The 15,164-nt window shown below is 43.5% G+C and overlaps 1 protein-coding gene across 4 annotated transcripts in view; it reads right to left on the bottom strand.

The window, feature by feature from the left end:
• The window catches only part of CRTC1 (CREB regulated transcription coactivator 1), a 1,360,738-nt gene that overhangs the window by 842,540 nt on the left and 503,034 nt on the right, over nucleotides 1-15,164 (bottom strand). For all 4 annotated transcript variants that reach the window (XM_075352648.1, XM_075352649.1, XM_075352651.1 and 1 more), the window contains one exon: nucleotides 7,357-7,494. In XM_075352648.1, the coding sequence (XP_075208763.1) occupies nucleotides 7,357-7,494 (138 nt within the window). The remainder of the gene's footprint in view (nucleotides 1-7,356; nucleotides 7,495-15,164) is intronic.

The raw sequence follows: 15,164 nt of genomic DNA, 5'->3' as shown, positions 1-15,164 counted from the left end.
TTTCGGCTCATATAAGAGCCTTTACCAGGGACATTTAATACTAGAACAAATTTTGACAGAGAAATCACAAAGAAAAAAATTACAATGACATCATGATATGGATAAAAACATACCAACATAACGCCTGTAAAGTGAGGTGAATGTGAGAGGAGAATCAATCATAATGTGCATAAATTGATAACGTGTACTAACTCGGTGCACATCCGAGATGGGGCTAATTGCTGACAATCTAAAGGGAGATTAGGGGAGAAGAGGTGAAGATAAAAAGAACCAGATGTGTGAGATCTGGAGGACACAAGAGTCCAAGAAGTAGGGAGAAGGGGGAAGGAAGAAGAGAATGGAAATGGAAGAAAAGGACAAAAGAAGGAGGAAAAAAGGGATTATAAGTAAAATAGGGAGAGAAAGGAGAAAAAAGAAAAAAGAGAAGAAAGAAAAGAGGGAAAAAGGAGAAAAGGATAGGTAAGACATACCGTTATGGTGATGTAGAGGAAGAGTCCTGTACACACAATTGGTAAGATGAGAAACAAGGGGCTGAAAGGAGAAAATGTAGTTGAGTACAGGTGAACAAATATAAATAATGGTATATAGCAATGATAGTGAATAGGAGAGGAGTGTAGCTTATATGTTAATTATGGAAGAGTCGCGAGGCTCTGGATAAGGTAGGGGTGGAGAAGTGTTACGGCTGAAAAAAAAGGGTAAATAGGATATTAAGGGAGCAATGTAATATAAAAGGGGAAGTAAGGGGAGAAACAGTGTATTGGTACATACCAGTAATAAATGCCGTGCTATGTGGGTAAGCAGGGGATCACATGTAGTAGAAGGTACAAAATATGTTGAGATCATTATGTGGTGATACTGTGAAAGGGTTAAACATATAATGAGATCAGTAATAGGTATGAGTTACGATATGGGCAAAAAATGGAGACAACATACCAATGTATTATGTAGAGGAATCACTTCAAAAGTAAGTCATTGGTCTATACTCCGTGAGCAGATAATAGGGGTGGACGCTCCATAGGTTATAAGAGAACAAAGCTGGAATACAATGTAACACCATCACCGCGGTGGTATCATGTAGAAATTAATGTTATAAGATACAATGTGTAAGGAGTATAAAAGACATACCTATTAAGTGGCAATGAGATGGTGTAGTAACCAGGGAAATGTCTGAATTGCCTTTAAGATAATATAAAAGTAAGACAGTCAAGATAACATTGTGAAAGAGGGAACAGCAGAGGAGCAGATAAGGAATCTTACCTATTGCAGCATGTGGTCTGAGGGAGTCCAGGGACAGAGGGGAGAGACGGGGTTTATATACTGGCAGCGTGTTATGCAGCGTCTTGGCAATTTCCGGGTCTGGGAATGCTGGGGAGTGGTGAAGTGTTCGCGCATGCGCATTGCGCAACACTCGCTCTGCCTTCCTGGTGTTGGAACGCAGGCGAGTGACACGCAATGTACGCATGTGCAGTGCGATATGGTGGAGAGAGGATCGCGCAGGCGCGCTGTGCTTTCCTATTCAGTATTGTGGGATCCAGGATATGGTATGACAGGCAGCGGTGGAGCGTGCTGTAGGTGAGGAGAAGTATCTGCACTCTATGGGACCAGTGAGGAGGTGTTCTAGGACATCTGGAGAGGGGAGAAAAGGGGAAAAATATAAAGTTTTTGAACATTACAAAAGAGAGCAACAGAATTGCAAATCAACATTATTTCATTAGTTATATTTATATAGGTTAAGACCAGTTAAACGGTATTCAATCTGAGAAATAACAATACATAACGTAGTAATATATCATATTGTATAGAAAGAACGGGTATATCTCTGCCAGGGAGAGATAATCTATTAAATAGTATAATATTGTGATACAGACCAGAAGCACCATAATGGTGCAGGAGGAGTATCACTTGTACCTGAGGTCTCCAGTGGACAATCACATGTAAAAGAGCGGTTAATGTTATAGACAGCATATAACAATAAATATGATAAAGCAGATAATATAGCCAATATAGCAAGTGACTTAACAAATGACTTAAAATATGACCTCATATTCCCTGTTGAGACCTACAGGTTCCAGGGTTTTTAATGTATGAATCCAATAGGCTTCTCGTAACTTTAGCCTATTGATCCTATCATCCCCTCTTCTGATAGGGGGGATGTGTTCAATGACTTGGCACCGTAACTGGGCTATGGAATGATTGTGAGAAATGAAGTGAAACGGTATAGGTAAAAGTGTTTGTTTACAGCGAATTGTCGATTTATGTTTACTGATGCGGTCTCGGATATGTTGAGTGGTTTCCACAACATATCCGAAACCGCAAGGACACTTAATGAGGTAGATTACAAAAGAAGACTGGCAGGTATAAAAACCTTTGATAGCGAATCGTTGGCCAGTCTGTGTTTGTGTGAAGGTGTCACCCTTAGTGATGTTCGAGCATTGGGTACAACTTAGACAAGGAAAGGTACCTTTGCGTTGTGACGTGAAGGTGAGTTGGGTTGAAGGGGATATGGTTGAGCCAATATCAGCTCTCACCAGATGGTCCATAAGATTTTGGGGTCTTTTATGGCAAAAAAGCGGGGGGCAATTAAAAGCCGGAATGGAAGGATAAGACTGAGACAACAGAGGCCAGTATTTACGTATGGTGTCTCTAATGGGTGTATTGAAAGGATGATACGTCGAGACAAAAGGAACTCTGGAAACCTCATTGGTCATACGAGTACTCCGTGATGGTGGTGGAATTTGTTGGGAAATGTGTGAGGGATAACCTCTGTCCTGGAATTTACGGCTCATTTCATGCGGGAATCTCTGGGTGCGGGAATCAGTCACAATGCGGGTGGTCCTATGATGTTGTGAGAGTGGTAGGGAATTCTTCACATGCCTCGGGTGACAACTAGTATAGTGTAAAAGACTATTCTTGTCAGTACTTTTTATATAGAGGTCAGTGGACATGTTACCGGTGTTGTCCAGTGTCACGGTAGTATCCAAGAAGTGGATGGAAGTGGGGTCCTGATGAAGGGTAAAGGCCACATTAGGTATACAGGAATTGAGAAAAAGTAGAAAGTTATTCAGAGATTCGGCCCTGCCTTGCCATATGACAAACACGTCATCGATGTACCTCTTCCATGTTAAGACGTGTACAGAAAAGGGGAGAATTATAGATGTGATGTTGATGGTCAGAGAGATTACTGTACTGTTCCTCAAACAGTACAGTAACCTCTCTGACCATCAACACACCTTTTGTCAGGACCTATTGGACCTATTACACATAGTTCTTGAACAAAATTTTTTTCTTTTCGGAGACCAGTTCTATGTCCAGCGGAGAGGTACTGCCATGGGGTACAACATGGCACCCCCATGCGCCAATATTTTTATGGCGTGGTTCGAGGAACATCACATCTATAATTCTCCCCTTTTCCGGACACACATCTCGGATATGTTGGGGAAACCATTTAACATATCCGAGACCGCATCAGTAAACATAAATCGACAATTCGCTGTAAACAAACACTTTTACCTATACCGTTTGACTTCATTTCTCACAATCATTCCATAGCCCAGTTACGGTGCCAAGTCATTGAACACGTCCCCCCTATCAGAAGAGGGGGTGATAGGATCAATAGGCTAAAGTTACGAGAAGCCTATTGGATTCATACATTAAAAACCCTGGAACCTCTAGGTCTCAACAGGGAATATGAGGTCATATTTTAAGTCATTTGTTAAGTCACTTGCTATATTGGCTATATTATCTGCTTTATCATATTTATTGTTATATGCTGTCTATAACATTAACCCCTCTGTTTCATGTGATTGTCCACTGGAGACCTCTGGTACAAGTGATACTCCTCCTGCACCATTATGGTGCTTCTGGTCTGTATCACAGTATTATACTATTCAATAGATTATCTCTCCCTGGCAGTGATATACCCGTTCTTTCTATACAATATGATATATTACTACGTTATGTATTGTTATTTCTCAGATTGAATACCGTTTAACTGGTCTTAACCTATATAAATATAACTAATGAAATAATGTTGATTTGCAATTCTGTTGCTCTCTTTTGTAATGTTCAAAAACTTTATATTTTTCCCCTTTTCTCCCCTCTCCAGATGTCCTAGAACACCTCCTCACTGGTCCCATAGAGTGCACATACTTCTCCTCACCTACAGCACGCTCCACCGCTGCCTGTCATACCATATCCTGGATCCCACAATACTGAATAGGAAAGCACAGCGCGCCTGCGCGATCCTTTCTCCACCATATCGCACTGCACATGCGTACATTGCATGTCACTCGCCTGCGTTCCAACACCAGGAAGGCAGAGCGAGTGTTGCGCAATGCGCATGCGCGAACACTTCACCACTCCCCAGCATTCCAAAACCCGGAAATTGGTTAGACGCTGCATAACACGCTGCCAGTATATAAACCCCGTCTTTCCCCTCTGTCCCTGGGCTCCCTGAGACCACATGCTGCAATAGGTAAGATTCCTTATCTGCTCCTCTGCTATTCCCTCTTTCACAATGTTATCTTGACTTTCTTAAGGCCCAGTCTCACAAAACGACTTACCAGCGATCCCGAAAACGATGCGACCTGATAGGGATCGCAGGTAAGTCGCTGGGAGGTCGCAGGTGAGATGTTACACAATCAGATCTTACCAGCGATGCAGGAACAATACAGGTCGCAGTAGCGACCTGTATAACGATCTCAGCAGTCACTGTGACCCTGTCACACAGTGTCAAACACAGCGATGTGTCCTGCCCAGCAGGATATCGCCTTTGAAGAAAATGGCCTGGACCATTCTGCAGCGACTAGAGATCTCGCAGCAGGGGCCTGATCGCTGGTAGGTGTCACACATAACAAGATCACTAACGGGATCGCTACTGTGTCACAGAAACCGTGACTCAGCTGCGATTTCGCTAGCGATCTTGTTATGTGTGACGGTACCTTTACTTTTATATTATCTTAAAGGCAATTCAGACATTTCCCTGGTTACTACACCATCTCATTGCCACTTAATAGGTATGTCTTTTATATTCCTTACACATTGTATCTTATAACATTAATTTCTACATGATACCACTGCGGTGATGGTGTTACATTGTATTCCAGCTTTGTTCTCTTATACCCTATGGGGCGTCCACCCCTATTATCTGGTCACGGAGTGTAGACAAATGACTTACTTTTGAAATGACCCCTCTACATAATACATGGTATGTTGTCTCCATTTCTTACCCATATCGTAACTCATACCTATTACTGATCTCATTATATGTTTAACCCTTTCACAGTATCACCATATAATGATCTCAACATATTTTGTACCTTCTACTACATGTGAGCCCCTGCTTACCCACATAGCACGGCATTTATTACTGGTATGTACCAATACACTGTTTCTCCCCTTACTTCCCCTTTTATATTATATTGCTCCCTTAATATCCTATTTACCCTTTTTTTTTCAGCCGTAACACTTCTCCACCCCTACCTTATCCAGAGCCTCGCGACTTTTCCATAATTAACATGTAAGCTACACTCCTCTCCTATTCACTATCATTCCTAATCACCATTATTTATATTTGTTCACCTGTACTTAACTACATTTTCTCCTTTAAGCCCCTTGTTTCTCATCTTACCAATTGTGTGTACAGGACTCTTACTCTACATCACCATAACGGGTATGTCTTACCTATCCTTTTCTCCTTTTTCCCTCTTTTCTTTCTTCTCTTTTTTCTTTTTTATCCTTTCTCTCCCTATTTTACTAATAATCCCTTTTTTCCTCCTTCTTTTGTCCTTTTCTTCCATTTCCATTCTCTTCTTCCTTCCCCCTCTCTTCTCCCTACTTCTTGGACTCTTGTGTCCCCCAGATCTCACACATCTGGTTCCTTTTATCTTCACCTCTTCTCCCCTGTTCTCCCTTTAGATTGTCAGCAATTAGCCCCATCCCGGATGTGCACTGAGTTAGTACACGTTATCAATTTATGCACATTATGATTGATTCTCCTCTCACATTCACCTCACTTTACAGGCATTCTTTTGGTATGTTTTTATCCATATCATGATGTCATTGTAATTTTATTCTTTGTGATTTCTCTGTCAAAATTTGTTCTAGTATTAAATGTCCCTGGTGAAGGCTCTTATATGAGCCGAAACGTCAGACTGAACCGTTTCATGTAAATTGTTACACACTGGTTGTTACGAAAACCTTTTTCTTTTGAATAAAACACAAGCATACTACAAAAACCATTGACTGTTCATCTCCTTCCTCATACTGTGTTCCTCTAAATATTTTGGACAATTTTTTCTCCCGAGCACCAGGTCTCTAAGCAGTCGAGCGCAGCTTACCTCTGTTTATGATTAAACACAGATGTCTGAAATCGGCCTTACTGTGATTTGGAGAGACTGATATGTCTAACCTTTTCATACCAAGACTTTATCACTCATGACTCTTAGGGTACGACCCCGATCAGTTTTTTTTTACGCTGCATATTTTCACTGCGTTTTACAGTACAAGCAAAGTGGAATCGATTAATAGAAATCTCCTGCCCACTGCTTTTTTTGCTGCGCAAACCCACCTGATTGACATGCTGCGTTTTTCCAAGCCTCAGCATGTCAATTTCTCTTGCAGTAACACTATTTTCTGTGTGGATTTGCCCCATAGACTTGCATTAGATGAGGAAAATCCACAGGTAAAAGATACGCATGCATTTTTGGTGCATTTATGAGGCACAAACGCACCAAAAAACGCATGTAATTTGCACCTATTGATGTCAATACCAGGAAGGTTAAAAAACAAAATAGCTCTTAACTTAAGTATGACACACAAGAGACAAAAAAGGCTGCGTCAAAAAAAGTGATAAAAATGCAGCGTCAAATACGCACACAAAAACAAAATTAAATTAAGATATGGAGATTTTGCAGAAATTCTGCACTGTCAAAACCTCAACTGATCCTGTTCGTGGTAACGTACCCTTATGGTCATTACAAGCATCAGGAGAGGAGAACTGCGCTGTAATGTCATTATAAAAAATGATCTGGATCTATCCTAGGTATTGGGGAATAATGTTCCAACACCTGAGATAACGCTTTGCATATACATGATAAATGGTGCTTACATGATCATATTTCATCACTGTTGCAGCTCTCCTCTCCTGGTTTTCGCATGGCATTACAAAGCATGGAAAGGAAAGCTGAGTGGGCGACAAGCAATTTACTGATATCTCAGATAGAACCTGAGAGTAATATGTAATGACATTATATCACTGCTCTCCACTGCATCTAATTTGTTCTTTGCTCGTTTAACATTACCATGAGCTGATTAAAACTATTCTTTATCAACATTTATCATTCTTCATAAGGATATTTGACGTCCATGTTTATCGATTGACAAAGGTCTCCTATGTGGGGATCCAAGGCGATTTCGATCTCGATATACTCTGTCCACGAGACCATGATGTCGAGTTGTTCTGCTTGAGTCTAATCCAGTAGATGGAAATGGCGTCTGTATTAAAAAAATAAAATATACATTGTAAATGTATATAGTAAAATAAATAGAATAAATTTAGTTTCATTTCCAAAATTTGCAATATTGCAATTTAGTTTATGGACAATTTTCATTACATGGTTAATTCCACAATGGCAGTATGTTTCGAAATATTATTGTATTATTAAATTATCATATCTTGCAAAACAAAAAATAAACTATGCACAGTCAAGGCAAAAAATGTTGGCAACCTTCAAATTGTTCCAGAAAAGGAATCTCTCCCGAAAAATAATTGCATTTACATGTTTTGTTATAAACTGCCTCTTTATGAGAGATTTTCGGTGGAGCACAGGCAGGTTGTTGCTTTTAGGGAGGCATTTAAGTGGTATTTTTGGTTACGTCCCCACTCCTCTGGGGGTGAGTAACAGCGGGTGGGAATTATTTTCTCACTTTTGAGTAGGGGACCCACAAGTGTGGGCCCTTTTCTTGCCCTTAAACTCCCTTGTCTTTCTTATGTTGGATGGATTTTTCTCGGCACTCTCTCTCATTTATGATAATCCGGATAAAATATATTTAGTCAAATCAAAAATCTATTGATGCAACAGAAGAATAGTCATGTGGAATATTATTGCGCTGAATTACGGCTCTGGTCCGTAGACAGAGGAATGACCCTGCGCTTGAAAGCCAATTTTTTTCAGGGTGTATCCAAGAAGATCAAAGGGGCACTGGTCATGTATGAAATTCCTCCATGCCTTGAGTGTGCCATGTCACTAGTAACCTGGATTGATCGCCATTTCAGGCAAAGGTCTCATAATACCAAGACTCTCTGGGATGGGGTGTCTATATCATCTTTACCTCCAGAGGCCTCCCTATATCCTTTGCCTCTTGGAGGGACGTCCTATTGCAGGATAGACTTTTCCTTAACAAAAAGGGGAGGAACTTGTCTTTGCTGTGGCAAAATGGGTCACTTTGTTGGTTTCTGCCCCACTGTGCCCAAGGGGTCCACGTGGGTTGGGGAATTCCAACCTGAGTCTATGTATCTCCTCCCCCATGGTGTCTCAGTGTATAATACCTGCCAGGGTTTAAATAAGGGGCCAGGACAACCCTATTAAGGTATTTCTAGATAGTGGTTCTGTGGCAAACATAACTGACAAACAGTTTGCTCACTGCTCAGGGTTAAAGGTGAATGAGTTTTCTAGTCCGGTCCAGATATTTGCCATTTACTCGTCACCTCTCTTCCAAGGGGCCTCTATGGAGTGTGTACAAAATCTAGAATACCATATAGGGGTTCTCCATTTGGAGCTCATATCGTGTTATATGCTCAAAGACCATCCTGCACAAATAGTGTTAGGCTTCAATTGGTTTGCATTACGTAATCCTGTTGTTGACTGGAAAACCCAGGACACAATTAAATGGAGCTCTTACTCTAATGAACCATGTCTAAAGGCCCCGTCACACTAAGCAACATCGCTAGCAACATCGCTGCTAACGAAGAACTTTTGTGACGTTGCTAGCGATGTTGCTGTGTGTGACATCCAGCAACAACCTGGCCCCTGCTGTGAGGTCGTTGGTTGTTGCTGAATGTCCTGGGCCATTTTTTAGTTGTTGCTGTCCCGCTGTGAAGCACAGATCGCTGTGTGTGACAGCGAGACAGCAACAACTAAATGTGCAGGCAGCAGGAGCCGGCTTCTGCGGAGGCTGGTAACCACAGTAAACATCGGGTAACCAAGAAGCCCTGTCCTTGGTTACCCGATATTTACCTTTGTTACCAGCCTCCGCCGCTCTCACTGTCAGTGCCGGCTCCTGCTCTGTGCACATGTAGCTGCAGGACACATCGGGTTAATTAACCCGATGTGTGCTGTAGCTAGGAGAGCATGGAGCCAGCGCTAAGCATTGTGCGCTGCTCCCTGCTCTGTGCACATTCAGCATCTTCCACGCGGCGCTGGGGGCTGGTCACTGGTTGCTGGTGAGCTCACCAGCAACTCGTGTAGCCACGCTCCAGCGATCCCTGCCAGGTCAGGTTGCTGGTGGGATCGCTGGAGCGTCGCAGTGTGACATCTCACCAGCAACCTCCTAGCAACTTACCAGCGATCCCTATCGTTGTTGGGATCGCTGGTAAGTTGCTTAGTGTGACTGGACCTTAAAGGACCTGTATCTCGGTGATAACCACTAGTCTTCCAGATCTTCTCGCTGATATTGGGGGATTTATTCTCTGAGAAGGGTTGTCAGGAGTTGCCTCCACACAGACCTTACGACTGCACCATAAGGTTGAAGCCAGGGGCCAAATTGCACAAGTGCAGACTATAAAATCTGTCTAGTCCTGAGAGACTTGCCGTAAAAAAACAAAACAAAACAAAAAAAATAGTATATAATGGAGGGTTTAGCTAACGGACACATTAGGCCATCTTCTTCCCATGTCTTTGGAGGTATTGTCAAAAAGAAGGATGATGGACTGTGTCCGTATTTTCGTGAGCTCAACCAGACAACGGTTCGTGACGAGTATCCTATGCCGCTCATTCAAGACCTATTTAATTTGATTGCTGGTGCTAAATGGCTCTCCAAACTCGATCTCACGGGGGCCTGTAATCTGACAGAGTGGAAAATGGCATTCAATACATCAGATGGTCACTTAGAAAATTTGGTGATGCCATTTGGCCCGACTAACGTGCCTGCAGTTTCTTAGGACTTTGTTAATGATTAGAGATGAGCAAACCTTTCAAAGTTCGGTTCACAGATCATCGATGAACTTCACGATGTTTGCCTAGCGGTTTGCAGAGCATTTTGAACCACATTGGAATCAATGTGAGGCCAAACCTAAGAAAACACCTTTGGGGGGTCAAAAAGTCTCCAAAACAGCAAAGATACAGCAAAGTTTTACAGTGGAGCTTCACTGTTTTGGCACAGCCACTAGCTTCCTAGACTATTGGCAAAAGAAATATTGAGGTGAATGAGAAACAGGTGTAGGGCTGGTGCTCTCAGACTCCTGCTGTACAGACAAGTCACAACTTGGTGACCCATCTTGCAGTCATGACATTTAAAAACATTTCAGGCAGACAGCAGAACAGAGGAATCAATCCCCATTGCCCCATTGTGTCTTTGCACAGCAGTCAGGTATGGTCCATGCAACACACAGGATGTGGCCCAGCATTTCTGTTTTTAAAATGGATTAGTGACAGGATAAGGCATGATGCTCCCACACCCCTGCCAGTACAGCCAAACACAATCTGGAGACCCTACTTGGAGTCCCCACATTTCCTAAAAAATAAGGTCAGACAACAGGAAAAGTGGTAATAATGGGTCCATACTACAAATGGTAGAACACCGCAACATGGATGCGTGGGACCGACCCGCTAACAAGGCCTGAACCAGCATTTCTACCTTCATCATAGACATCAAGATTACAGACAAGCGTAGGGCTGGTGCTTTAAGACCCCTAGCACTACACTACTCCCTAGTCTACATAGTCTGGGACTGGGATGGCAAAGTCATTTGACATCCATGACTTGTTCATCCTGATGAAAGTTACGTACAGTTTCAGGGAACAGCAAGATGCACTTATCTGTCAGGACACTACAAGCACCGTTGGAAATCTGTTCTGTGAGAACACTGGGTGCTAGCAATGCCAAAACTTCCAAGGCGTGACTGGCGAGCTCAGGGCACTCTTCCATTTTTGAAGACCAAAATGTAAAAGGGTCTAAACCCCCACCTTATGGCATCAATATTGAGCTCTATATACTCCTCCACTATGGTATCCAGTCGTTCATTATGTGTCAGACTTCTACTCTGTTCTGCTGGTGCAGGATATGGTCTAAAAAAATGTGTGCCAAACCTCACAAAAATTGCTCCTGCTACTCGAACTGCTGCTACTCCTAATGTTTATGCAATAACAACGCTATGTTCCCGTGGTTGGAATTCTAGGACTGCGGTGCACACTGTGACTCACTGCTGTCTTGTGGAAAACTACTGTTAAGATGGTCTACAAGCTTGTTTCAATACTCCAAGCGTCCCTTCACGGGCGGGAAGCATCTTGCGAAATTTACTCTTGTACTGTGGATCAAACAGAGTGGCAACCCAGTAGTCAGCACTATTTTTAATCCTAACAATACGGACAACATGTTGCAGCTAGTGCAGCAAGAAGGTGCTCATGAGTCGGACACTTCCATGAGGTCCAAGTCCATGTTGTTTTGGTGGCGGGGTAATGCTCAAGCTTGCCTCCCTCTATCCCCGCTCACCAACCACGGACAACAGAGACGGGATCAATATCTTCTTCATCTCCTGAGTTTTCAACGCCTATGACTCTTTCTTCCATTTGTTCCTCAGCTCCTGCACCTTCACTACCAGTTTGTCTGTTACCATGAGCCTGCAGTGATAGATGGACTCCTCCCTCCTATGACACCCGCCTGTGCGACGACTGTCCAGATCTTACACAAAAATGGTCTGGACAGGATGGTATTCCTCATCCTCCTCTGCTTCCTCCGTGACCACCACCTACTTCCGAAGACTATTCAAAGTGTGCTAAAACATGTAGATGGCCGGAATAGTGATGCTACTGATGACATTGTCAGCTCTAATCATCTTTGCAGCCATTTCGATACTGTGCGTCATGACATAGTGCACAATGGCTCGTTGCTGCTGCCACAATCACTGCAACATGTGCAGAGTGGAATTCCACCATGTAGGCACACTGAATATTAACTGGTTAACAGGTAGGCTGAAAGCCCTTTGTAGCAATGCAAATCGATTAGCTGCAGGGCGCGAAAGGCGGAAGTGAGCACACAGCAACCTTGCCTTCTGCAGCAGCGTATCCAGGCCGGGATAGTGGCCTAGAAATTTCTGTACAACCAGGTTGAGGACATGAGCCATCCAAGGCACATGTGGGATGTCATCCAGGCATATGGCTGCCACCAGGTGTGCACACTTATCGCACATGTCCTTCAGGTTTAGTGGAGACTACCATTGATCAAACTCGGCCTGGATAGTGGTCCACAACTTTGCAGCTGAGTGACTACGTTCTCCAGTGCATATTCATTTTAGCAATGCTTGAATGCGTTGAGCCATGGCTGTGCGGTACAGAGGTGGAATGGATTCCCTCTGCACTGTTGGAACAAGTGTTACATTAAGGGAGAGGTTGAGAGTGCAGGTGGAGGCCCTAGAGTAGGTGGAGGAAGCAGTAGATCCAAAGGTTTGTTCCGCAAGCCTTGGGGATTTTAACACTTGGGAAGTAGCCCCTTCTCTGACCCCACAGCTACCATAGTAACCCAGTACCCAGTCAGTAAGATATAACGCCCTGGCCATGCTTGCTCATCCAGGTGTCAGTGGTGAAATGCACCCTGGGAGACAGAGTTTTTCAAGGAAAAGCAAATGTTGTCTGAGATATGATAGTGTAGCGCTGGCACAGCTTTATTAGAACACTAATGGCAACTGGTACTGGGGGACTGCAACAGCCATTAGCTTTCAGAAACCCTCTGTATCCACCAGGTGGGAAGGACACATTTCGATAGCCAACAGATTGAATTTGGTGCAGTTCAAGCTTTTCGCTTTGGCATGTGTAGGAGGAAATAATCTTTTCTGTGGCCAGAAATGTGGGACCGAGAGCTGGCTGGTGTGCTGAGAAAGGGTGGCATAGGTTGTACTTCATAAACTGGTTGACTGTGATTGAGTTGCAGACAGAGATGTTATGGTGGATTGAGAAACATGTGGTGTGCTCGGTGTCTCAGATGGGTCAAAATGTCCACTTGCATTACAACTGACTCACTCAACCCGACTGTAGCGAAGTAAAGTAAAGGTTCTCTGGCCGGAAACCTGGGTGAGAGCAGTTTTGAGGGTGACGGTGGATGAAGAAGCATCAGATACGGTTGTTGTGGCATCGGGTGTTTGGCGGTGCTCGCTAGGCCACATTTTAGTATGCTTCCCAAACTAATGCATGTTGGTTGTTATTTTACGGTCCTGGATAAAGCATTATAGATGCGAAATGCGCGTTGGGTGTACAGGGATGCCGCAGCTCACCCCCTTTTTGTGGACTTCTGTTATTGGTAATTTTGGACTGTTTCAATCTCTCTTGGATGTCTATCATATGTGCCTTTCTGCTTTGATATAATTATTTACGATTCCGTATGCGCAGTATTTTTTTACACAATTGTGTCCTCTATGGACTGTAAATTTATCTGAAGGTCCTCGGACACACTTGTATCCCCCGCTATACTGGCATTTGGCATTATTTGCCATTTTTTAATTTTTTTTATGCCCTGGTCCTTTATACACTAAGATCTGTTATATATTTCTTTTTTTCTGCAAAATTAGTTTGGTTGGAATAATTACTCTCACTCCTTTATATTGTTTTTCTTTACCTTTAATTGGGTGTCTGTTAGGTGTTCCCAATTTCTACCATCTGCCCCTTGGGTGATACTGTTTTATATGTGTTTTTAAGTAATGTCTTTTAATGACAATAAAGGTCCAATTTCATACGCGTTTACATATCCTTTCTGTCTGTTATGGGTCATGCATATAGTAGACGAGTTATTTGAATTTCTGACTCTACCGAGTCATTATTTACAAAGTTGCAGAGAACGTAAGTTGGATCATCCAGTTCAGTTGCAAAAAAAGCCCCAGGCTTGGCAACCCATGCCACCTGTTATGGCTATACGCCAAAGGCGTCCTCCCTCTCAGGTCAGAGTCAGGGTGCCTCCTGTCTCTCCGCTGCCCGAGACCCATTCTGCGATGTGCTGCTTCGCCCCTTGTCGTTGTTCTCAGCGGTTGGCCCAATCCTCCGCTGTGCTACTGGTGGCTGTCCAGCCGCTAGAGTCGAAGTGTGCAAAACGGGGAAGTGCACATACACAGTCCAGTCTTTTCCTAAGTCTGACTCTTTGGCGAATGGGCATGCGCATGTCGTGGCATCATCGGATTGGTCATCTGACGTCAGCTTCCCCAATTACATGGTTTCGCGGGATTGGCCGTTAGACGTCAGCTGCACTGACTGATTGTGAGCGGAGACTAGGTGGTGCTTAGGTTATATAAGAACGCCACCGACACCACTCAGTCTTTACTTGCCTTGCAGCGAGAGTGTCTTTTAGGCAGATCTCTCACTAATCGCTACCTAGTAGTAATAGCCGGTGTTTGTGCAGCCTAACGTACTGACACCCACAAGCCTAGTGGCGGTGACAGTGCTGGTGAAACCACTGTCGAACCTCAACCTGCTTCACCTAGTCCAGTATAGCAGCACTTTTTAAGCATACTGCTACCCGTATATTTACTTTCTTAGGTGGCAGCGCTGGTTAAGGAAACTGTTGATCTCAACCATATTATTTGTAGCAGGTGCTACTGTGCAGGTGTGCTTAGAGTGGCACTGCTACATTTGCATTTTTGTTTATTAATTGGTGCTAGGTTTTCTACAGTGGTGTGGTCGGATTGTCCTCACAGTCGTTACTGTAGTGTTAGTGTGCAAATAACACTGACGGTTTATTTGAATCTAATTATACTGAAGTCAGTAGTTGTCCATCAAGCTTTCTGGGCCCTTACCAGCTATATAACATCCATAGCATGGTGGACACCGGGTTGCATTTAGGATTGTATGTACCATCCTCCTCCTAAGCCGCCAACCCCAAAACACCGCCCTTGTAAAATGAACACCTTCCACTGCTGCTGGCGACAGCCAGAGTTGTGGCTGATGATGCAGTGGTTGTTCTGGTTGC

The sequence above is a fragment of the Anomaloglossus baeobatrachus genome, chromosome 1 (assembly GCF_048569485.1).
Source record: "Anomaloglossus baeobatrachus isolate aAnoBae1 chromosome 1, aAnoBae1.hap1, whole genome shotgun sequence".
Taxonomy (NCBI): Eukaryota; Metazoa; Chordata; class Amphibia; order Anura; family Aromobatidae; genus Anomaloglossus; species Anomaloglossus baeobatrachus.
Note: the sequence above shows the minus strand (reverse complement) of the source record. Positions and strands in the feature narration are given on the sequence as shown.